Raw genomic sequence first — 26,753 nt, 5'->3', positions numbered from 1 at the left:
AGAACATGAAGACTTGGATGTTCAAAAGAAATGTTAATCTCTGAAAAACTGTTGATAATTTTTTGTATGTTTGTGTTCTGTTATATATATAGTTATGCATGTGTAAATATAGATTTATAAATATATACAATTTATGCATTGTGTGTTTCTTTGATCTTGTATACAGTAAGAATACTACCACACTGAATATTTGTACTTAAAAAATATTTAGTCATACTGCAGAAATTGAGTCTGCAGAAAGAACTAAAATAAGAAATTTTGTTATTTTGTAATTGTGTGTGTGTGTGTGTAATTAAAGTCCTGCAGCATGATAAAATATTCACCTTTTATTGTATTTTATATAGCTATGCAAAAATAACTATTGGAACTTTGATTGAACTTTGTGGAAAATGTAAAATTATTTGAGAAATGATGACAACCGATGCTTTTACCTTCACAATACACTAAATTAAGTCTTGTAGATACTTTTGAATACACAAGACTGTTCATTTAGAGTATTGTGAAGGTAAAAGCATCGGTTGTCATGATTTCCCAAAGAAATCTGTCATATAATACATGAAGGGCCAAACCCTTCAACTCAACACTTAAATCCTGAAAGGCAGGACACGGCATGCTATCTTTGAATGGGTATAAGGTAAATATTCAGCACTTGGACTGGCATATAAAGCGTATTCAATTTTTAACCTTCTGTTGAGAGCATTTTCATGATGCCGACTCAGAAATGGCATGGTTTTATGCTCTTCTCATCAGCCAGTTTGTTCTTACAAGTTTTCTAAACCCTCAGCATTTTATTCTAACAAAGATTTGTTTTTACGATGCCAATCAAACTCTCCCAGGAGATCATAGTCACAAACATTTGAACCATTACATACACTTGAATCCTTCAGAATGTGCCAGGAAACTATTAAATGCTTAAACCGTCCAAATAGACGCCATATTGAAATGTGCATTAATGTTTGCAGGACATCAAGCAGATGCTGTGGAGCCTCGGCTCGTGAAGTACAGCGAGTATCCGGTGTTCTTCAGCTGTGACATTGTGATCCCGTCGTTCCGTAGTGAAGTCCGATCTCCTGCTCCTGCATTTAGATATGTGAGTGAGGTTATATTTAAGTAATTTTGTCATAATTGGCCGTAAGCCCAGTGCTCCTGCTTTAGGATCTCTATTGATCTATTTTCTCACTCTGAGAGTCTTTCTCTCACAGTGCAACATTTATACACACATTTTGTTTGTGCTTTTATTGACTGTGATTTTGACACTTGGAGGTGCAAACAGCTAGTCTACTAGCTTTAAAACAACGTTAAGATGAAAAAAAAAATACAATTCAAATCAGAAAATATAAAATTAAAATCTAATTCAAAATATTGAAAATAATCTATGCACATGTGCATTAACAGTTTGGATGCATTCAAATTTATTTTGGCATTATATAAACCAATCAGTTCTGCATTTGTTGCAGTAAACAGTGAATTTGAATCACATGATCTGTTGCAAAACATAAGGCAGCATTTTAATATGCATCATAGTTGCAACATGATTAGAAATGTTGTATTTTGCTGACAATTTTTGCGTGCTTATTAGATGGTCGAAATCAAACACTATTTCCAGTGTCCATGTAGACAGTGAAGCAGCTCACTTGGATTTGAAACCGAGCCGCAGTTTAGCTTGAATGTCAAACACATTAATGACGATGTGGCAAACATGCGTGAGTAATCAGAGATCACTGACAGGATTAAATGGTCAGGTTAATGGAATTAGAGACGTAAAGGTGAAGCGAACAAAGATCAGACTGCCACTGCTTGAGATGGGTGTTTCTCTGAATGAGGAAAGCTGCGCTCACCACGACTCTAAACAATTAGATAAAATAAATGTTATTGCAGAACGCCAACGATAACATCTGCCGTGTTGGTGACGTACCAAAGTACACACTGTTGATGACCCAGTAATGTCTCACATGAGATGTGTTTACATGCATAATTGCAAGACTTTTGAATCGAACAATACTGTCTGTGTTATTGTGAGTCATGTGACCTTTGTTCCACTTTTCATTAGATGTGTTTGCAAACCTGGCGGCATTTCATCTGCTTCTGCTGATGTGGCATCCAGTCGTAATTGTTTGCAAGTGCTTGAACACGTGTGGTCACAAATAATTGGTCACAACACAAGAATGGCACTACTGCTTAAGGCATATAATGAAATGCATCTAACTATATAAATGTGCATTGATGTGTTAGAAATAAACAGCTTATAAAGCACAGGAGACAAAAGCAATTCAGAATTTTCTTAACTGAATTTATTGCATCTAATAAAACTTAGTTTTGATGACAAATGGTGCTGGATGAGTTATATGCTAAAGTTTAATGCATTGAAAAAACATGATATTTCTTAGCTGTAAATAAAACATAAATGAAATACTATTCAGTTTTCTAAATTTCACCTTTAAGGCAATACCAAATATTGTTTTCACTTCTAAAACTTTGGGATCTCTGGCTTTTCATAACATGTTTCATAGTTTAAAGTTTTTATTTGATTGCACTTTGTCTAACTGCGTCTGTATATTCAATCACAGCTCATATATTTAAATAATTTTTTCTCTTTTTTTCTCCACTTCAGCAGCATTTACATGCACCAAAATTTACAGTTTGATTCCTTTCTATATTCTGAAGTATTGTACTGAGGGGTTTGTTCATAAGTCACCAGCTGATTTTATTAGTCCACTTTTTATATTTGCGCCTGAAGTTTAAATTACAATACATATCTCTAAAGAACATTTTCTCTAAATTTGTTTTTTCTCCCCTTCAGCAGCACTTGCATACTCCAAAATTAACCTTTTTTTTTCAAGTCTATATTCTGAAGGTTTTTGCAGAGGGGTTTCTTCATGCATCACTTGATTTCATTGCAGTTTATCTATTTGTGTTGGCGATTTCAATTAAAATACATATCTTCAAGGGATGTTTTCTCTGAATTCGTTTTTTCTTCACTTCAGCAGCACTTACATACACCAAAATTTACAGTTTTGTTCAAATCTATATTCTGAAGGTTTTTGCCAAGGGGTTTCTTCATGCATCACTTGATTTCATTGCAGTTTATCTATTTGTGTTGGCGATTTCAATTAAAATACATATCTTTAAGGGCTGTTTTCTCAGAGTTTTTTCTTCACTTCAGCAGCACTTACATACACCAAAACTTACAGTTTTATGCTTGTCTATATTCTGAAGGATTTTACTGAGGGGTTTGATTATTATTTGATCATAAATAATTTTTTTCCTAAAACATGGTAAAAATGTTTTCTTTCCTGACTGTTAACAGTGTTTTCTGATTTATGAAGTGATAAAAAGAGAAATCCAAAATCCCTTCTATAAAAACATTTAACTCTAATGTGTCAACCAAAAGGAATAAGAGTTTTAAACCTGGCTTTATCCAGTTTTCAGATTTATTTTCTGGAAATGTGCAAACTAGTGAGTATTTTATTGTAAAATGTCCCATTTACACATTTAAACATAAGTTTCGAAAACTTACTACTTTCTTTTATTTATTTATTTTATTTATTTATTTTTTTGCAGTTCTCAATATAATCAATCAATGTGTTACTAGCTTTTTTCTGTGTCATTGTACAATTCATACAATTTCATTGTATTTAATACTTAGACTTAGCGGTTAGGTCAAATCACTAAAATTATAAGTGCTACTAATATTGATTCTAAAACAAATTTTGCATGAGTTGGATGAGTCTATTGAACAATTTTAGGACAGGTTACTTTTGGACTCTGTGATTTTGACCTTTACTAACACTGTTTCTCTTTTATTTCAATAAACAGTTGGGATCAGCGTGTCAATTCTGTAGGCAAACACATTTTGTCCACTAGATAATAACTGTTATCTTGTATGTGTTTATAGTTTAGTTGACATGTTTCTAGTTCTTTCCCGCTCTCTTTGCAAGATACTGAGCACCAGTGTTAGCTGTGCAGGTGGAAATTATGTCATCATCTGTGTTACTATCATCACACAAGGGTGTGTTGATCTGTTTGTAAGTCGATGGCCGTGCTGTCATGGATCTGCCTGTTTCAGATACTCTGGGTGTGCTGCTTCAGCTGATAAACGTAGATAAGAAATGCATAAAGTTAAAGAGCAAAGATATGTTTGGACTTTTTATCACCATAGAAGGACAGTATCCAGGGTTGTCTGTCAAATTAATGGTGGTGTGCCTTTCTATTTTTACCGCAGTAGTCCAAAAGCCAAGCCAATGAAAGGCCTGAGCTGATGATGAAAGAGAGCCTCTTCTGGAACAGAGCGGTTCAGGTGAAATTGAGTCAATATTGTAACCCAGAGGAAAATGTTATTGCTCTGCTCTTTCATTGATCAGGAGATTTAATGAGTTATGAGTCACTGAAGTGTCAACTCTGCCTGAGACATTTCTTGAAATTCCTGAAATAAAAATAGACACAAATTAGTCAATAGTTGTCATACAGTAAGAGTTAAGAGCTGTAAAGTGGAGCAGCTCAGATCATCTGACAGGAAATGTTTGAGATTTCTGACATTTAATTGCAGACTTAGGTATCTTCTGGAACTTTAATTCTCAGGAGAAATATCAGAGAAGCAGGCAACTTGCACTACATTTAATCTCATTGTTGAATTACTAATGAGATCTAGTTTGTTCTTATAGGTTCTTATGACTTGAAAGCAAAGCTCTTGAAACTTTATATTTTTTTACTTTTTAAAAATAATTTTGCCTTTGCTCATTTGTATTTTTGCAAATAACTTTAGACCTCTAAATTGAATTTTATTGCAAATAACTCAATCTTTCTGATATAATGTTCTTGAAAATAATTTTACCTTTTCAATTTGTTATTATTTTTACAAATAATTTGACCTTTCTGAATTTAACTTATTTTTTTTAAATTACATAACTTTTCTGAATGTAATTTGTTTTTGCAAATAATTTGACCTTTCAGATTTTTTTTAAATACTTTTTTTTTTACTTTTTTTTTTTTACTTTTTTTTTGTAACTTTGTTTTTGAATTAATTTTTTTTCCACATAATGTTTTTAAGGTTTTTTAGCCTTAAAAGGTATAAGGTTTTTACTTGTAAAAAAAAAAAAAACCTTATACCTCATAGACTTGATCTTTAAAAAAAAATTTATTTGCAAATAATATATATATATATATATATATATATATATATATATATATATATATATATATATATATATATATATATATATATATATATATACTTTTTGTATTTATTTATTTGCAAATAGCTTTTTGTTTTGTTTTTGCAGTCTTTGGTATCTTCTGAATCTCTTCTGAAACTTTTATTCTCAGGAGAAACATCTGAGAAGAAGGACACTTCCTCTTTATCGCCATTTAATTCCATTCTTAATAAATTATAGATATCTAAATTGTGGTTTCTTTCTTACAGCTTGCTTTGACTTGAATGCATCATGGAGAAAGCTCCTCTGCTTCACCAGAGATGTGGACCCAGCGGCTTGTTTTGCTTGTTGGCGGCTCTAGTGAAGTTCTGCTGCTAATTGAAGCAGTAGATCAGTGTTGGTGGATCTCCAGGACGCTGAATGCTAACAGGAGTCCTGATGTCAAATGGCCAGCATAACCTATTTGGGAATGATGCAGGGAATTCGAGGGAGCAGCTCCCAAGAGTTTCATTCTTGTGTGTGGGTTTGCACAAGACAGACGCGCTGCGGTTCAATAAGTGCTGGTTCACAGGCTCTGCGCCGTCTGTATAAGCCCCAAACGGCACGTCAGCAGGGTCAACCGCCCTCTGCGGTCAGGCCTGATTGTGTTTGCAACCCTTTGTGGCTCCAGCAGACATGAACTCATAACATGCCAGTGCTTTGTTATGGTACCTGGGAGCTTTGAGCTGCACCAGCTGCTGCTCATGATGGCTCCCGCAGGGGCAGGTTGGCCACTCCACAGGAGGACTGGTGCTCAGCGAGATCTGCTTACATTCCAGTTACTACATTGCACATGGATGGAGCTTTGGATGCATAGCCTTTGGCAGTTCTGTAGGCAAGCATTAAAGTGTTGAACTTGATGCAAGCTGTGACTGGAAGTGAGTGCAGAGAGATGAGAAGCGGTGTGACATGGACTCTCTTGGGCTCAATGAAAACAAGACGTGCTGCTGCATTTGCAGAGGTCTGATTGCACATGTTGGAAGTAGAGCCAGAGGAGAATTGCAATAGTCCAGACTAGAAATGACAAGCATAACATGTTCTTATTATAGGATTGTTAGCAAGCAACCTTAAGCATCACGTTTAATACATTTCTGCCTCATACGGTGATCAGAATTCCTATTAAGTTAATTTAGACACTCAGAAGTGACAGTGGAAACATGACTGACCCTGGCATACACTACCACACTTGCTTTTGGCCCAACAGTGGAAACAAAGCTTATGACGACTGAACATTTAGACTCAGTCCTTGCCACTCTGTAGTGACTCAGTGACTGACAGCAAGGCTGGCAATCCAGATTGGTGAGTGAGGTGTCTAGTGTTGGGTTTTTGAGTTGTCGAGCCTGCTTGTTTGGGAAAATGCCTTTAAGAAGAGATGTGTTGATGTGGGTGAAGTGCAGGTAAAATAGGTTGTGGGAGATCATGTGAGGGGATGGGGTCTAGAGGAGAGGACAAAATCAGTCAGTATTTAAAGAGGTGGTGGGGGGAAGAGGAGGGGGATAAAAGAGAGTAACGAATGTGTTGAAGAGTAGGGGTGTCTGATGCTCTGTTTATCTTATGAAAGAAGGTAGTTTTGGCAGTGTGAACTTTGTTGAAAAATGTCAATAAAGCTCAAATAACCCTACTTTTTTTGCAAAATGTTTTTTTTTTTTTGGCAAATAAAATAAAATATTTTGTATTTGTATTTTTTTTGTTGCAAAAACAACCTTTCTGGATATATATATATATATATATATATATATATATATATATATATATATATATATATATATATAAATGCCACCCTAAAAGAAAGCCTTGCCACCCTTGCTGCCACCCCAGTTGGCAGCAACGAATTAAAGGCTATGGCCAATTTGAAAGTTTAGGAGCGCGAATCTTTCGTGACTCGTGATCCCGCTCCGAACTCCCAAACTGACTCAAATGATTCGCGAACCCGTTGTGAACTACCGAACTGACTCAAATGATATGATTCGCGATCCCCATAACTCACTCAATTGATTCGTGACGCCGCTACGAACTCCCGAACTGATTCAAATGATTCGCGATCCGCAAACTGACTCAATTGATTCGAGATCCCGCTACGAACTCCCGAACTGATTCAAATGATTCGCGATCCCCATAGCTGACTCAAATGATTCGCGATCCCGCTCTGAACTCCCGAACTGATTCAAATGATTGGCGATCCCCAAACTGACTCAAATGATTCGCTATCCCGCTACGAACTCCCGAACTGATTCAAATGATTGGCGATCCCCATAACTGACTCAAATGATTCGCTATCCCGCTACGAACTCCCGAACTGATTCAAATGATTCGCGATCCCCATAACTGACTCAAATGATTCGCTATCCCGCTACGAACTCCCGAACTGATTCAAATGATTGGCGATCCCCAAACTGACTCAAATGATTCGCGATCCCGCTCCGAACTCCCGAACTGACTCAAATGATTCGGGAACCTGCTCCGAACTCTGACATATATTCAGATATAAATGTTATTTAAAAAATAAATGAATAATTTTCGATTTTCAATCAATCAAAAACGATATTGCACCTGTCAAACATAGTCTATTTTGCCATCAATACTGTTGACGGTGTCCTTTATCAGTAGGCTTTATATTTATGCTCAACAGGAAGTATAGATATTGTTGTCGTGAAGACAAGATCCTGGTCTGTCGGCGGCCTCCCTCTATGTCACCTACAGTAGCAGCAGCGTGCCAGCTGTATAAAAACACAGAAAACGCGAAGCAGCCGCCGCGCAACAGAACCGCCATGCTCACGACTCTCAGCGCCAGTGTGTCACCGGCCTGAGACTCGGAGGAAAAGTTGGGTCAAAATTGATTATCTATCAATAAATTAAGCTTTAATGAAAGCACAGACTTTGAGATGATATATAACTAACGTTAGTAGTCTACTACGTGATACATTACCCACTTTTAAAAAGCGTGAGACTATAAAATAAGTCATAATAAAGTTATAGCCATAGGTAAATGTCAGGAGCTACAATTGTGATTTGCAAATAATACAATTTATTTATTTAGTTTTTTATTTGATTTAAGTTCTTTTTTCACCCCTATAGTGTTTTTTTTCCCATCTTCATATTTGAGGAAGGGGGGCACAACAATAAATCCTGCTTTTGGGAACCCTTAAGGTGTTGTTATACACGTCTCTGGGAATGTGTGCTCTACTACACACACACACACACACACACACACACTGAAGCACGCGTGGTGTTTTCAGCTCTTCACTATATTGACACATGATGTAGGCTACACATGTGCACGTCAGCGCGCTATGAGAGGATTTCGCCATTTCATTTGATAAAACTATCGTCATTCATTCGTATCTTATACAGAGACTGACAGATATGACAACCTGTCAAAATAAAATTTCGATATAGCTTGAAGAAATTCAAACAGAAATATAGTACTATTGCACAATAGAGTAAGCTATACTTCAAGTAGGCCTAATAGCTAATAATAATAGTTAATTAAAAAACACAGAAAACTCTGTCTACAACTCACGAAAATAAAAGTTTGGTCTAACTCAAAGAAATTATGTAAGAAATTGCACAGTAAAATATACTTAAAAAAGATATACTAAAACATTATTTTAAAGGAATATCACACAAGTTTTCACAGAAGTTTTCATTTAAGCTTGCCAAAACAATAACACCATATTTTTCAAAAACAATTCCTAAAAGTACATTTGTATTTGTGCCTATAATGTTTATTTGTTTATTATTATTGTCAGCTAATAAAACCTATGCTTAAGGGACTATATTCATATAACATCTAAGGCTAAATGTAGCTCTTGACTGCTTGAGTTAGATGATGATTAACACTAAACTGTAGAAAATCAGTTGAGTCTCCCCAGCTGGAAATGTCATTGGCTGTTAAAGTCTTGTGTTTCTTATAATAAATTGACATATTGATAACACTGAATCTTTTACAATGCTCTTAATGACATGTTGATGCATACTGTATGCATTAGTGAGTGTGTGGTGCTTATGGGGTATGGTCACTTATTCTTTATATGAACTGTTTCTAATGCAAGACATTGATTGCATGAAATTAAGTTTGTAAATGATAGCCTGTGTTTCGTAGTGTGCACATATATTTATCATCAAACTGTGATAACTGTGACTAAATTCAGTATATATACGTCTGCCATATGTTGCCAGTGCCACCCCTCAAAAATTCCTGCCCCCTTCTCGCCACCCCATCAATATTTTTCTAGATCTGCCCCTGTATATATATATATATATATATATATATATATATTGCATTATTGCAAATAACTCATCCTTGCGCAGTTTTAATTTTTAATTTGTAATTTTCTTTTGCCATTTTTTTTTTCAGAATAACCTGACATTTCAGATTTTTGTTCTTTTTCTTTCTAAATTTTAATTGTTTTGTTGCAATTAACTCGATTTTTTCTTTTGTTTTGTTCATTTGTTTATTTTCATTTGGGAATCAGGGAAACTGACATTCAAGAGTTGACCATTTTGGGTTGTACCTGGCAAACAACTAGAAAAACAAAATATCATATAAGCATGAGTTTGTTGTTCTGAAACTTGTACAGTATTTGTAATTGTTTGCCATGTGCCCAAATTATGAAGGCTGATGTTGATGTTCTCATCGTCCTTGGTTTCTCATGCACCGTTCATATTTCCTGAGTGCTATTTTGATGCTAACCTCTAGCATTCAGCATGGCCCACTGGCAAGCTATAGGCATGGAGTACACAGACTTGTGCCGGGGATGTTTAGTGCTGTCAGGGCATGAGGACCCAGGAATTGATCTGAGCTTGAACCAAATCTGGTTTCGGCCTCCAATTCCTCTAGGTCCCAAACTAATCCGGCAGCGGCCGCAGGTTGCAGTGATGCACGGCTAGAGCGTGTGGAGTTGGCAGCACCTGCAGCACGAGGATCAAAGAGGCCAGAGTTAAGCCACACACTGGATCCGTGTCACTCTATATCCACAGGATATTATGTGGCTCTCAGGAGCCACAGCAGCTGGTCTGCTGGACACCAGCGGATCATGTTTGGTTGTGAAATCCTCTCAGAAATCATGGTGGCGAGTCAAGGCTTCTCAAGGTCACGGATACTTCTAGTAGGTCCAAAACATGACACAATGGCAGAGCAAAGATTGAGCTAGAGGTTCATACCTCCATTTTTTTTTCAGACTAGGTACCTAAAAGTGATTTCTGACATCATTTATTCATCCTCACCTTGATACAAACCTATATGAGTTTCTTTATTCTGTTGAACACAAAAACAACCACATATAACACTCTGGTAGCCATTGACTTCTATAGAATGAAAAAAAAAAGGAAACAATGGCTATCTGCAACTGTTTGGTTACCAACATTTTTTTTAATACCTTGTTTTGTTTCTTACAGAAGAAAGAATTACAGGTTTTGAATAACATGAGGGTAATTAATACTACAATTTTTAGGTAATGTGACAACAATTAAGTCTGATATTAGAGAAATTGCAAGCTGGGATTGGATAAAAGACACCCTGGCCACCACATACCAACCAACTTGCATACACTTCCATTTAGTAATTTAGCAAACACTTTTATCAAAAGTACTGTATTAAAAATTGGTGTAACTTTATCTGTATAAATGCTGCACAGCAACCATCTATAACACCCAAGCAACTGTACATGCAGATCACCCTAAGTGGTTTACACTCAGTTTTGCACTCATGTTTTCTTCATAAAGAGTTGTTTTTCTCGTCCCTGAGGTCTTGCGAACATCACTCAGCTTCTCAAGTGAAGCTGTACAGCATTATCTACATGTGTCACTGTCATAATGGAGCACGGTATCAGTGACACATGGTGTAAAGGTGTGGTGAAGCTCAAGCCAGGACCTCCACCCAGTGTATAAACTAGTAGCCAGCCACAGATCCTATTAAAGCCATCAGTCGCTCTTTGTGGTGCTTGGCCCGCCTACACATGTTCTGGAAGCTATCTGTTACCTTACTGTTATTCTAGCTCCTCAACACAATGACCGGCCATTACTAATAATTAAGACTGTATAATCTAAAAATAACAGTGCAATTAGGCTGAAAATGAACAGCATGTGTTCTACTCTCAGATAATTTTGGCTGGATAAGAGGTTAATGATTATAGTGTTTTTCTGGAGGAAAGGAACATTTGATTGCTTCATATTTTTCACATTACTGAAGCTTCCATTTTTATATGCCACAGTCGGTCCTTGAACCCTCTCGTGTGATGAGACTCAAAGCCAATAACGTGATGATAATCACAAAGCAGCAAAAACGAGCTTCTACTGCTGATCATGTTGATAATTAGCTCTAAATGATTGAAACGGAGCTCCCTCCGAGTCTCTGGCCTTGACATTGACTGTTGTTAGAATATAAAAATGTAATTTACATGCCAAGGTCAGAGGAAGTGAAGAATAAAGCTGTTTCCAGGTTGGCTGTGTTCCAGCTCTCTTACAGACGGTGTGAATGATCCACCGTCGCTATTTAAAGTCCCATCAGATGTGGATCGCTGCCAGGACTGTGGCTCGGCTTTGAGCTGGAGAAATGGACTCGTAATCCTCTTAGACTTATGTTTGAGTAAATATTTGGACACATAATTTCACAACCATTCGTTTAAGAACAGACACAACATGTGGAACCTATATTTTACACTAGATTTTTACATTTCTCTACTGTTTTTACAAGTGGTGATTAACTGTGTATAATTCGTACTGTTATGCTATGTTTCTGCTTTTAATTTTCATAAGTGAGTGCTTTTTATTATGTTGCTATTTGGCTACTAGGTAATTGCCAAGGTGATCTATCTATACTGTGTGTATGCGTGTGTGTTTTTGTATATATACACAATCCCGATTCCAAAAAAGATTGGGATACAGTACAAATTGTGAATAAAAACAGAATGCAATGATGTGGAAGTTTCAAATTTCAATATTTTATTCAGAATACAACATAGATGACATATCAAATGTTTAAACTGAAAAAATATATAATCTCATGGGAAAAAATATGTTGATTTAAAATTTTAAAGAACTTCAAATTTTGTTTTGTCTGACCACAGAACAGTTTTCCACTTTGCCACAGTCCGTTTTAAATGAGTCTTGGTCCAGAGAAAATGCCTCGGCTTGTGGATCATGTTTAGATATGGCTTCTTTTATACAGTTTTAACCTGCAACGGTGGATTGTGTTCACTGACAATGTTTTCTGGAAGTATTCCTGAGCCCATGTTGTGATTTCCATTACAGTAGTATTCCTGTATGTGATGCAGTGCCGTCTAAGGGCCCGAAGATCAAGGTCATATAGTATGGTTTTCCCAGCCTTGACCTTTACGCACAGAGATTGTTCCAGATTCTCTAAATCTTTGGATGATATTATGCACTGTAGATGATGGTAACTTCAAACTCTTTGCAGTTTTTCTCTGAGAAACTCCTCTCTGATATTGCTCCACTATTTTTCGCCTCAGCATTGGGGGAATTGGTGATCCTCTTCCCATCTTGACTTCTGATAGACACTGCCGCTCTGAGAGGCTCTTTTTATACCCAATCATGTTTCCAATTGACCTAATAAGTTGCAAATTGGTCCTCCAGCTGTTCCTTATATGTACATTAAACTTTTCCGGCCTCTTATTGATACCTGTCCCAACTCTTTTGGAATGTGTAGCTCTCATGAAATCCAAAATGAGCCAATATTTGGCATGACATTTCAAAATGTCTCACTTTCAACATTTGATATGTTATCTATATTCTATTGTGAATAAAATATGTTTATGAGATTTGTAAATTATTCCATTCCTTTTTTACTCACGATTTGTACAGTGTCCCAACTTTTTTGTAATTGGGTTTGTGTGTGCATATATATATATATAGTTGCTAGGGTGCTGTGTGTTTTTGCTAGGACACAGCTGTGTGGTTGCTAGGGTAAGTTTTTTGAGGGCTTGCCAGGGTGTTGATGCAGTTGCTATGGCATTCTGGGCATTATTAGGTTGTTGCTAGGGTGTTCTGTTTGGTTGCTAAGTGTTTTCATCCTTTTTTATATGAAAAGAGAAAATAAAACTAAATGTTAGGAGCACAAATGCTCAACTTCAATTCTCATTAACACTAAGAGCATTAGTGCTAGTGATGATTGACTTAAACTCTATTATTCATGCATTTTAGAAAGTTTTTCATGGAGGAAAATATTGACTAATGAGTTTGTCTAATGCATTTGATCATATCTGTTGAGGTGTGTCTTTGTTAAACAGTTACAGTTGGTTACTGCAGTTCATCCGCTGGAGTTCAGGGAATCAGTTTTTTGATAGCATATCAAACAGATACTCGTTTTTACGGTAACCATTTGTAGAATAAGTAGTAATAGAGTTTGATAAACAGTGATGCGTGTTTATGATTGTCCCAGAGACCGTTTCTGTGTCGCTTCTCCGGTACGTAATGGTGCAGTATATAATGTTGACAGCTAGTGGTTGGAATAGGTACTGCAGTCCTAAATACTGGAGATCATTGTTTCTCCCGCCCCTTCTTCCTCAGACTCGACACTCACATGGGTTGCCAGATTGAGGATGCATAAGAGGAACGAGCGCACAATGGAAGGTGATGAGCCATACACTGTAAGCAGTGATTTAATAATCCTCAGGTCATAGGGCTTTTTAGATGAAGCTTTGAGATGTCATGATTGATAAAACTTTTCAGGTCAGCTAGAATCTGTGATCTCTGACAGCTTCCATATCTGCAATACACTGTTTTCCACCAAATGGCAACATAAGGTGTCATAACACTGCTGGGTAAACTATCAGTGGGCAGAGTCACACGGACCAAAACAAAAACAGACATTCCGACACAGAACACACATTTCAACGCAGAACAACTGGCTGTAGCATTGTTTTTCGGAAAAACAAGTACGTGAACTGAGCATGTTTCCTAAATATCTGAAAGCACATTATGATATGTTTATGCTTTAGTGCATTCAAATAAAATTACATGCAGCATCTTTCATGCAGAATCCAAATTCTCATTATATTCCGAATGCATTGAAATGCATGAGCTGAAGGCCGCGTGTGTCTATCCTCCGGTACCCATGTGAACTTTATCAAGCTTTGAGTGTTTCCATATGTGAGGAAGAGCCCCTTACTCAACACACTGATTCAGATTGTCTTCCTTCACGGCTCCATGTGAATAACGTGCTTCAGTAAGGACCCAGACCACAGACCTGTTACATCAAGACTGCTTTTTCAGCTCAAAAATTAACTTTTTTTTCACCTTTTAAATGTGGTAAGCATAAAACAGCCCTAACCCTAACCCTAACATCAAAAATTGTCATCCAAAAACAATCCAATGCTAGGGGAGAATCTCATATATAAGCCTCATTCAATGCATTTATTGACCAGAGTGGTCACAATCGCCATCAACTTGTACGTGTGTGTTTGCACCTGTGCATCTCAGCCGAAACCCCATTCAGTCATGATGGGCGATTAGTCCATGCCTTTGAAACGTACTCTCATCATGTTACGAACACTTGCCGTCTAAAGTGTGTCCACAAACTAAATCTGATGCAGATAGAGATGTGTTTTAGTGCACAGCTGCTGTGAATGTCTGCCGACAGCTGTTCAAACTCCAGGAGAGACACTCGTCTACGACGACGTCTTCACGTTCAGATGATTTTTAAAGAACAACTGTAGACTTTATTCGTGCATTGTAAAATATTTAATTGTAGTTGTACATAAAACAGAGATTATTGCAATGTTTGACGAGAAAATAGGCCTACTATTTCATCTTTCACCTACTTAAGCTTCAGTTGCTGCCTTAAATTTTTATTAATAATAATTAATAATAATTGAGGTCAAATTTGACAAACACTTTGCAGAATCTGCAAAATGTTAATTATTTTACCAAAATACAAGGGATCATACAAAATGCATGTTTTTTTTTTTTTTTTTTTTGTACTGACCTGAATAAAGAGATTTAACATAAAAGACGTTTACATTTAGTCCACAAGAAAAACAAAGTTGAATTATTATTATTATGCATACACTTGAATCATTCAAAGCATCTTAAGTCTTATGAAGAGACGTGATCACTTTACATGATAAACTATCTAAAGTTTTGGGTGAAGATAGATTCAGTTAAAGGACAGAAATCTCTCAGATTGTATTCTAAATGTCTTCATTTGTGTTATGAAAATGAATGAAAGTCATGGGCAAAAGTCATAAATGATGACATAAATCTAAATTTTGGGTGAACTAACCCAGTTGCATGGCCGTGTACACATAATCCACATTTCCCTCTTAATATTGTTATTGTGTGGTTTTATACAGCTGTCTACATTATATTGTCATGCATTATATTTTCTAGACAACATTAAGGGCAGTTTACTCAGAGGTGTTTTCTGCTTTACATTATTCTCATTTAATGTGATTTTTCTCTGCTCAGTTTGTTTCATCCTCCTTGCCCTGTTTGCTTTGTAACCACATGGGAGAGACATCAATAATGCCTGTTTTCCCTTGTTGAATCAGTTTTAAAAATCCAGAGAAGCGAAAGTCTGCTGTCCCGAGTCTGATTGTTCAATGCAACTCACACAATTTAGATGTTTTTAGTGTCTTCTAACCAGAGTTGGATCCTCAGTATTTTTAAATATCTATAATCAGGATGCATTTGCTTGAGAAGCAAAATAACTATATCACTGTAAGTCTTGTTTGGAGTTTATGCTTCAAACAAAACAAAGTGGTTTCAGATTAATATTCTCAATTCAAAGAGAATACAAGTTATTTTTTTCTGGCATTTTCTGATGTTTGAAACATTTTGATTTGATTTACGAATGTTTAGATATTTGTACTGGAAATCCAGAAAAGGAAGAAAGTCACTTTTTAGCATAAGGGGTTCAATCAGGGTGTCAATTATCCTCCTCAGCAAGAATAGCAACATATTTTACCCTCCATTCTCAGTCTTTTCCATCTTCCGGCTGTTTTTCAGGTGCTGGATTGGTGTCAGCATCGCTCACGGGTGAATATAGTGTTGACGGATGGTAGTGAAACCCTCAATCATTTTTTACACATCACTTTAAAAACTGAAGGCACTGCCTTTAACTGAAGATGCAGCAGAGAATAGAAAAAGAAGGGAAAAAGATTTCAAAAGAGAAATGGGATCCCTGCGTTTAACAAAGAGAGTTCGCTTTAAGGTATCATTATTCCTAGAGAAAGAAGCGAGTCTCCAAGAGCAGATCAGACTTTAGCATCGCAGCCTGAGGCCAAAAGCATATAATAAAAGCAGAAGAAGCTGTAGAAGGGCCGGATCGGGACACTTTGCTCGACCGTGCTTTGGAGTCTCATCCGATTACACGTGGCTCCGTAACGCCATTGTACTGTACGTGGGCGAGAAGATGAAAGATTTGAGAAAAATGATGATCATTTCATGCATTTTGAAGGTAGTTAAAGATGCTTTATGAGACTGATGGATCGTTTTGCTATGAAGGTGAAGATAAAGCTTATCAAATGTCCTCTGCTTTAGTCACACTTGTGTGGAGAGTTGTCGGTTTTGTGTGGCCTGTCTGATGTGGTGAAAAATTATGTAATATGCAACACTTGCTCTCAGAAGAGTTTGGTCTGCTCGCCAGTGCTGCAAATATGTTATCAGAAATACAGTAAAAATTTAGAAATTTAAAACAGCTGTTATCTATGTGAATATCTGTTAAAGTGTAATTTATTTCTGTGATGCTCCGCTGTATTTTCAGCATCATTCCTCCAGTCTTCAGTGTCACATGATCTTCAGAAATCAGAATAATATGATGATTTACTGCTCAAGACACATTTCTGATTATTATCAGTGTTGAACACAGTTGTGCTGCTCAATATTTTTGTGGAAACCGTGATGCATTTCATTTTTCAGGATTCAGAAAATTTAAAAAAACATCATTTATTTGGAATAAAAATCTTTTGTAACATTATAAATGCCACTTTTGATCAGTTTAATGCATCTTTGTTGAATAAAGGTATTAATACTGAGCCCAAACAGCAAAAACTATGCAACCAAAACAACCAACACAATACTGACAATTTTCATAAAAAAAAATAAAAAAAATAATCTTCATGACTTTCTAATAATTTGAAGCCACGAACGGATTGGTTAATAGCAGTTGATGTTATAAATTATAACAGGTATGAATAAATCACTGCACTGGCATAATGTAAATTGCCAAAGATATTGATTTATTCTTCTGTAACTATTCATAAATTCCTGTTAACAAATTGAGATGTTTAGAGATGTTTGACTATTTGTAATTGTGTTTTTTTGTGTTTGTGAATTTGTTGTAACAGCTTGTAAGCAACATTATAGTGTTGAATAAAGTCTCGTGCAGTAATGTTCTTATTTAATAAAAAAGATGCAATAAAATTGATCTTATTCAAAAATGCACCTGGAACTCAAGCTTGCTGGTATTCATCTAACAGGCAATGTTTCCAGAACATTAATAATGTCAAAACATTAGCACAAAAACATTTATATAGCATTCATGGGAGGTTCATTTTTTCCTGAAAGGTAAGGTTCACAGAATGAGTTAGAAACGGGCTTGACTTGCCTTGCTTTCTTGAGTTTAAAATACCTCCCATTCTGAAACAGAAAACCCAGGGTTTCCCTCATTTCATGTTTAACAAACTCAGAGTTTTCACTAAACCTGAAATGGGCCTCAGGTCATCTCCTGCCTCCCACAAACAACTTAATGAGTGCTTAAAAAGTGAGTCTGCCAAGTCGAAGCAGACACAGATTACTGCCCGCAGAAATACTATTTCTTGGTGTTAAGTTATCAGTATCCATTTGTATAACTAGCTTTGAGTTAGTTATAACACGTGGAATGTTAACCTTAACAGATATAACTTGAAACTTAGTACTTTTAACATGCACTTTCATAATGCGATTATAATGGGATTTTGGCAATATTGCTATTAGGCTTTACCTTATCTTAATGCAATACTTTAATCAAAATAAATTGATTAAGCTGCTTAAAATGATTAATTGCATTAAAATATGTGGCGTATGCCAATTTTGATGGCAATAAACAGACAGGTCAACACTTTAATAGCCTTTTTACGCATCTGACTGAAGTGCATCAAAGGTTTCTATTTATAATGCGTTTTGTTGGACAATGTAGCCAATCACAAACACATTTGTTAATTTATTGATCACAGTGGCCAATCAGAATAATTATAGATGAATTGATTTTAATTTGGGATATCATGATGTTGCGTGTTTATCGCTGTGCTGAAAAACCTTCCAGTACTTCTTAACACAGGTTTTGTTTTTGATGTAACAGGCTACTAACAAGCCTCATGTGTACAAGTTCATAATTTCTGTTGTGGGGTTTATGAATAATGATGATAAAAAATAACCACACTTCTTCCATGCATGTAGGAAAACTGCATCAGTGTAGAGGTTTGCTCATATTAAAATGTTACTGCATTTAAGTCCTTACTCTGATTATTGGAAATCATTGCATTATTGGTGCAAATGTAAATGCACTCACTGTGTAAATAGTTGTTTAAAGTCTATGTAGTGACATTTGTCTGTCTTGTAACCACATAAAAACCCATTGTTCAATGCATTGGCTGAAACAATCATTTGTCATTGTACATTGCTTGAAATAGGAAATTAACTTGTGTATTGTTTTCTGTATCTCCAACAATCTGGCTTCATTGTAATGAAGTAAATGATCTTTGGAAAGTTTGAAAAATGCTACATTATGACCATACATTAATATTCGTTGAAGTTTGACAACCTTATTGTCTTGTTTTCTAATCTATTTCTAGTTCTAGATGGGTACAAAGATTAAACTCTTTAAGAGGGATGCGAATACAAGAGAAGACATCACAAGTTCTGACAGGTAAACTGAGAACACTCAAAGAAATTCTAATGCATATCTATGCAAATTGTAATACATATTAAGGAAACCACTGAAAAAGTTTATTTCCTTTCACAGACTCTGTGATAAAGAAGTTTTCAGAGACCACAGAGTCTGACTTGCAAGCCTCAAAGGTAGAAAAGATGCATCAAGTAAAAAAAAAAAAAGACCTTCCACTTGAAAATTAAGATGGTGATCTTCTGTTTCTATGTTTCGTTTAGCTACTTGAAGGCTTAACTTAAGTTCGTAAAAAAATACAATTTGTTCACTTTTGTGCTTTGATTTTTATTAACTTCTCAACATCTCAGGGAGTTTATTGTAACATAGAAACAAGATAACACTAGATTTGAAAGTGTATGTTTCATTTTAAATTTTAAATAATTTTTGCACTATAAGTATTCGATTTTGAATACTAAAAAAAACAAAAAGCTTTATAATAAACCAAAAGTGGCTGGTGATGCATTTCTAATGAACTGATATACTATCAAAAATGTTCTTGAGGCACATTAAAGTGAATGGCTAGAATGCTTCTTTGCCGGTTAGTGTGTTTTTTTCAGTGATGGTCGACGTGAGCAGAGCGGCTGTAATGTTTAACAGGGGAAGTAAACAAGACCCAGGCGTCTCATTGCCAATACAGAGCACGGGTTCCAGGTGGGGATGCCAACACACACACACACACACACTCCCCTCAGTGTTTTTCACAGCTGTGCTGATTTACTTCAGACCACCAGCACATGCTGTTCCTCCACACACTTGTTTGAGTGTTGTTTCTGTGTGTCCACATGATGGCAGTGAGAAACAATTGAAAGAAATCCATCACTAGCAACAAAACCTTGGAGTTTGCTGTTAGCATATTTCTATTATAAAAGTATCAATCAATCAATAAAAAAATTATTATAGAAATACACTGCACACATAAACACAGGGTAAAATATATTATTTTGATTATACACTGGAAAAGAATTGGCGTTTTTACTTTGAACAATTTCACCTAGAAATAACTAGTACATTTCACTAATAATTACAAGCAAATGTCAAGTTACACATTGAAATAAAAGGGAAATGTTGCAGTAGAAAGACTGAAATGTACTGCAATAATCTTTGTCTAACATTAACCTTTTAAAAAAATAAAAAATATATATGTATTTGATGTATAATTACTGTTGTCTATGTAGGGCATTCACTAGGTTTTAGGACACAGCCAATGCGGGGGACACATTCTTATGGTACTTTCATTTTCATCTTTTTTTTTTTAATCGGTTTAGATCTAAGCATTTACCTTTTAAACAGAAGATCAAATCTGGAAACTTATTTTATTTTCTGTTGACTTTTACTTCAAGGATACCCAGCTAACAAAATAAGTTTTAAGAATATTTTGCCAAGTTTTCCATTACGGTATGAAAATGTTATTTTCTTAATAAATGTCTGAACGTTCCAAATGTCCAGTTTTCAAACATTTACACTTTTTTTCTTGGTTATGCAAACGTTAAGGGAACATTCTGTTTGATCGTTTTGCAAACATCAAGGTAATGTTACTTTTGAATATTCTCTGAAAAATTTAAAAAACGTCCAAATAAAACATTTTAATGGGAAAAAAATCATTCCATGTATTAGATGTCAGAATGATAAGAATAAAGTATATTTAAAAATTAAAAATGATTAAAGACCAGTTAACTTTGAACTAACTGGAAGAACATTTGTTCATAACTTGCCAGAACGTTATCCAAAGTTCTTGGATTCCTTTGCCATATTGTGTGTGTGTGTGTGTGTGTGTGTGTTTTTGATGTAATGAAAACATTGCCCGTTACCTCTGGGTTCATGTGAATGTCAGGGTTCATTGTGGGTCACGTCTTGGGTTGATGTTTAGGTAAGAGTGCTGGAATGTGTTTGAGTCGCCCCAAGCTCAGAGTACAAAGGTTCAGGATCCTAAATATGTCATTCATATAGTTTAAATAGTGAAGGTGGTGTAATTTGAAACTGTCATCTCCAATTCTGTTGCTATGAAGACCTGAAAAATAACAGCAGAGCTGATTGTCTGACAGACACTAGAGGGCTCTGTTTACAGCTGATCTTACATCCAAAAACTTTCTATTCAAATTAAGAAGAGGCTTTCCTATAATATGAAGGTATTTCAATATATATTTATTAGATATTGATTATGGATTACATGCTGTTTTATTATTTTATTGCACTTTGCATTCTCTACATTGTTTTAAAATTGTGTTTTTAAACCTCCAGTGTTGCTGTGGCAAAAACAAACTTCATTAGGATAATGATTTTTTATTTGTATTTTCGAGATAAAAAATCTGATCTAATCTAATCACCCTTATTCTTAGATTATTATAGTTAACATAATCTAAAACCATTTTAAAAATCGTAATTTGAAATAAAATAAATGTTAACTTTTTTTCACTCTGCTTATTTATTTTAATTTGATTTACTAAATTAACTAAAACCAAAATAAAATGACAAAACAACACAATTATAAAAAAATAATGAGAAAATATAAAAATAATCTAATTCAAAATATTATCCAATAAAAGATAACTCTGTAGCATTTTCAGTATTTCAGTATTTTTTCTTTAAATATCTGTCAGCGAGGCGCCACGAGTCAGCCCCCAGGAAGATGCAACACTTCTAGCTGAGTGAGCTCGCAATCTGAATGGGCAGGGCACACCTTATGGGTTATGGCATCCACAATCCAGTGGGCCATCCTCTGCTTAGAGACGGCATTCCCCTTCTGCCAGCCTCCGTAACAGACAAAGAGCTGGTCTGAGGTCCTGAAGCTTTGTGTCCGGTCTACGCAGCATCTCAATGCTCGGACGGAACAGAGCAAAGCCAGGGCTGAGTCTGCCTCCTCCAGGGGACGCGCTTGCAGGTTCACCACTTGGTCTTTGAAGGGTGTAGTGGGAACCTTGGGCACATAGCCAGGCCGGGGCATTAGGATTATCTGGGAGTCAGCCGGCACAAACTCTAGGCACAAATCGTTGAAAGAAAATACATGCCAGTGCAAGTAGGAGCAGAATTTTCAATGAAAGAAACTTTTGCTCAACTGAATGTAAAGGCTCGAATTGGCCCTGCTGTAGTGATTTTAGTACCAGAGTCAGGTCTCAAGAGGGTATTGGGGGGGCTGGGAAGGATTTAACCTCCTGGCCTTTCTAAGGAACCTGATGACGAGGTCATGTTTACCTAGAGACTTCCCAGCAATAGCAGCAATCTGGACTTTGAGGGTGGAGAGAGACAGCATTAGGGCATCTTCGGGTGTCTTCTCTGCGAGAAGCACATCACTCGACGAACAGGTTCCACTTCAAGGCATAAGCATGTCTCGTAAACGTTGTTCTTGCCAAAGTGCCAAGTCCTCTGCGTCCCATCCAGGGACCAGACATGGAGTTTCCAAAGGTCTGGACGTGGGTGCCAAATGGTGCCCCGTTTCTGAGTCAGCAGATCCTTCCTCAGAGCAATCGACAAAGGAGGGGCTGTCGCAAGGAGCACTAGTTCGGGGAACCTGGTCTGAGTGGGCCAATATCGCCAGTGTCTGTGCGAGAGGACTCACAGGAGGAAACGCATATTTGTGCAGATCCTGTGCATCCATGCCGAGAGTTCCTTCTGTCAGGGAGAACAACTGGCAGTGAGAGGTCTGTGGAGAAGCAAACAGGTCAACCTGAGCGGATCCGAAACGACTCCAAATTAGCTAGACCGTACGGGGATGGAGTCGCCATTATCCTGGAAGCATTGCTCAAAACAGTTTGTCAGCTGTACGGTTGAGCAAGCCTGGAATGTGAACAGCACGACGTTAACTCAGAATCCTCTGACACAACTTAGGCTTAGGACACAATTGCATTGCTACCACCCAGGATCACTGAATACACCTTTGCTGCACTGCCATCGAAGGTGGTGCGGGAGAATGAGTCCACCGGCTGGTTTCTGACAGTAAAAGGTCACGTCCAACGACATGGTGAGCTCATTATGCACTTCCGGGAAGAAAGACACTGGTGCGACACTTCCCTGAAGTGCATAATGAGCTCACCAAGTCATTGGACGTCACCTTTTACTGCCAGAAACCAGCCGGTGGACTCATCCTCCCGCACCACCCCGAGAAACCAATCATCCAGCCTTGAGGGCTTGGGATGTGTTGGAGGTTTCCACTCAAGCCCTACCCTCTCAGCAGTCCGGGAAAGCATAGCTGCCATTTCCAGATCTGATTCAGGCTTTGCCAATATCCCGGAGGGTGGCAGCGCAGCAGAAACTTCATCTGACGGCTCTCTGAAGCTGAGATTGACATCTGGTCGAGGGGAGGCTGAAGAGATTGAGGCAGAGGCAAGGGGACGCTGTCGCTGGTGGTTACGACAAAAACTACATGAAAGTCAGTCAGAGGGGCTTAATTTGCCCCTCTGTGAAAACTAATTGAGGAACCCTGCAGTAGTGGCTCTAGCATCTGGCTCGAAGGAACACAATGTAATGGAATCTGTTCTCTAAGTTAGCTGGAATGCAAGCCCAGTATGGGACTCCAGCAAGAAATGCAACTGGAGACAGACGATTTTTCAGTTTACATTATCCAGCATTGTACAGTCTGTAGCAGGGCAATGCACAGACATTTTGAGGGGCGGTGTGCCAAACCAAAAATGGGGCACTAAGGGGGTGGGTGCTTGTTAAAGGGTTCCTATTATGCTCATAAAAACACATTATTACAACACCTCTCTCCCAGGCTGGCATGAACGGCTGAAACAGTTCCCATGTCAAATGAAGGACTGCTTCTGAAATACTGTTTGATAAGAGTGTGATCTCTCTGCCAGAGGTATACAGTGATAAATTAACTAGCTATTATTGTTTGTGATGAAGTGTCTGCCACTAATTTGTTGTTGTTTATTTGAGTGCTGTCATGATGCATTGACTTGAACATATACAGTACAGTGTTGGTTTTGTGCACAGGCCGATTGTGTGATAACGCATTTGTAATGTGGATTTTACATTTCCGCATTTAGCGACTTACAGGCATTCAGTCTATACTTTTCTTATCAGTAGGTGTGTCCTCTTGGAATTGAAACCACAATCTTTTGTGTTGCTAATACAATGCTCTACCACTGAGCCACAGAAACACCAAACAATTAGCCCATAGAAGCTGGGTGACAATATGTTACTTGAGTAGCCTAGGAAACCTCTTGATGAAAAAGAGGAAGTAGTTAAAAGTGGTCAGTTTTCTTAGTAAATGTCAGCAAATGTGTTTCTGAAAATGTAACAGACAACAATGTTTTGCTTTTGCTTTTAAAGCATTTAATGTTTTTAAAAGATGTTTAGCATTTAAATAATTATGCTTTAGCTACTTGTTTTACAGAAAACTTCTGTTAGCACAATGAAACTACTGGGTGAAAAAATAACTGTTATAAATGACATTCACTGTAATAAAATAAACATTTTTTGTTATACTCACAAATGCAACCTTTAATTAATGTATTTTTTTTTTTCTTCATAACTTCTGCATAGAAACCACATGCCACTATTAGTAAGATATTACAAGCTTTTTCTAAGATGATTACAACCAATAATAATAATAATAATAATAACACATATTATTCAAAAATGCTGTTGTTAAACTTGTAGAAACTTTTACAATTCGATCAGAAAACAGAATGAGTTCATATCTTCACTACAGTGAGTGGCTTTGCTGTGACTGGGACTGGGTGGTTTGTGTCATTTGTGTTCCCTCCTCAGAGAAAGCTCTTTCAAAAATACGTCTTAGAGAAAGTTTAACATTGCTCCGCCCCATGAAAACATACAGAATGGGGTTCAGACAGCTGTTGAAATACGCCAAAGAGACAGCCAGTGGATCCACTGCCAAAGCCACAAAGTAACTTGCTTGATCTCCGTACATTATTATCAAATCCACTATGTGATACGGCAGCCAGCACAGAAAAAAGGCCACAATTACAGCCAGCATGATGCGAAACGCTCGTCCAGAGTGAAAATGTCTCCTGCCTAACTTGCGTGCGATGAATCCGTAGCATGTTGTGATGCACATGAGAGGAACCAAAAAGCCAAACACAAATCTGATGATGCTTAACCTTCTATAGATTTCAGAATTCTCATCATCAGCTTGATGATGCACACAGTATGTTTCATTATTTTCTGTGTAAATCTCTCTTGACATCGTAAAAGGCAGACTGATAATTAAAGCCAGAATCCAGGCCCCTGCACAGGACAGTCGTGCCATGAACAAGCTGCGATGATTCTTAGCCCAAACCGGTGTGATCACCAGAGTAAACCGATCCAGACTAATCAAGTTCAAGGTGAAAACACTGGCAAACATGGTGATGTGCAGAACGAAGTGGAAAATCTTGCACGTTGTGGATCCGTATGGCCAATAATCATCAAATTTGCTCTCGATCAGATAGTAAAGAGTGAGAAGGCAGCACAAGAAGTCAGCAATCGCTAGATTCAGAAACCCTACTGTATTAACAGTCCTCTTCATCTTCAATCCAGCAACATACACAACAAAGGCATTTCCAGGAACACCGAGGATCAAGGTCAGGTAGAAGAAAACCAGAGAAATCACTCTCATCGGATATTCCAAAATGAAATAATATTCCTCCATTGCAGTGATGGAGCTGAAGTGCCTGGTTTATCCTGCTAATATCACATTTTGTCAATGTAAAATCATAAATCATATTTAAAGTGTAAGAAACCTTTCTAGCTAAATGATTATATGATCAGTGTATTTCTATTATTGCCAAAGCTGAATTATGATTACAAACATTCAACATGCTATTTTAGCAATACTTAAAAGTACAAAACAAATCATAGAAATAACTCAAGGTAAGTAATCATGACTCACGTTGTGGTGATTCCATTCACAATTATTCCGGTAAAGGTTTTCTTCTCTAATGTTCCGGACTTATATACCACTTCTTCAATTTTACTTCATACGTCAGCAGCATTTCAAACATGGTTGAGTTGGGAAACCACATGACTAACTCTGTAAAGCTGGATAAGCAGGAATTGAGGATGTTAGACTAAAATAGCAATTTAACATGTAAATAAATCCAGAATGCAGAAATGAAGTCAAACAATTGCAAGTCATTTTTATTTACATAGCACCTACATGTACAATCGTTTACAAAAAGTCATCAGGATAATTTATAATATATTATTGTTTGTTTGTAACTTAATATTGTATTTAATATGTATTTATAGTATAGAGAGCTGGACAAGGATGGTTTACATTGGGTGATTATATAAATGATCAATCAGTTGAGATTTCCTATATAGTATTGCTTTATGTGAGTATATGTATAACAATCTTCATTTTAGGTTATTAAATCAGCAATGTTTCATTCTGAATTTTAAATTCTTTATGCAAAACAGTTTGCTGCTGGTTTGAGTTTGAATTGCTTTTAACAATATGAGTCACTGGATTTTCAAACATATTTTTAAAGAGCAGGTCTTATTTAGGATAACAGAGGTGCTACAATGTGGTTTAGTCTGAAATTAACAATATTAAATACAACACGACAAATAACACTAAACATATGCATGTAATTTACATGCATCACTTCTCCACCTTCTATGTGAACTTAACTACAATATGGACTGATGACAACCAACAGACATTCAGCGGCAACATTATAACAGTATGACAAATATTAACTTACATATATAAGAATCAGAATCTACTTCGTAGCACCCAA

General features: G+C 36.7%; 1 protein-coding gene and 1 long non-coding RNA gene across 3 annotated transcripts; one reads left to right on the top strand and one right to left on the bottom strand.

The window, feature by feature from the left end:
* The first annotated feature begins 908 nt into the window (after positions 1–908).
* On the top strand, positions 909–19,214 carry LOC113054874 (uncharacterized). Its single transcript, XR_003277456.1, has 3 exons — positions 909–1,090; positions 18,980–19,053; positions 19,150–19,214. It is a non-coding gene; the product is annotated as an uncharacterized LOC113054874 (long non-coding RNA).
* A 5,230-nt stretch (positions 19,215–24,444) lies between these two features.
* Positions 24,445–25,966, bottom strand: LOC113054873 (C3a anaphylatoxin chemotactic receptor-like). 2 transcript variants are annotated; one of them, XM_026220652.1, is made up of 2 exons: positions 25,901–25,921; positions 24,445–25,695 (listed from the first exon to the last, which is right to left on the bottom strand). In XM_026220652.1, exon 2 carries the CDS (start codon positions 25,658–25,660, stop codon positions 24,716–24,718), a length of 945 nt encoding a protein of 314 aa, XP_026076437.1. In that variant the 5' UTR covers positions 25,661–25,695; positions 25,901–25,921; the 3' UTR covers positions 24,445–24,715. The 2 variants fall into 2 exon arrangements, with proteins under 2 accessions (XP_026076437.1, XP_026076436.1); XM_026220651.1 differs by having other exon boundaries at positions 24,447–25,692; positions 25,901–25,966.
* Positions 25,967–26,753: the final 787 nt, after the last annotated feature.

This window comes from Carassius auratus, chromosome 35, assembly GCF_003368295.1.
Source record: "Carassius auratus strain Wakin chromosome 35, ASM336829v1, whole genome shotgun sequence".
Classification (NCBI taxonomy): Eukaryota; Metazoa; Chordata; class Actinopteri; order Cypriniformes; family Cyprinidae; genus Carassius; species Carassius auratus.
This window is presented reverse-complemented; position numbering and strand designations above follow the sequence as displayed.

What these genes read in the sequence shown, in the direction of transcription:
- LOC113054873 (XM_026220651.1), bottom strand. Translation starts at nt 25,660, where the DNA reads ATGGAGGAATATTATTTCATTTTGGAATATCCGATGAGAGTGATTTCT.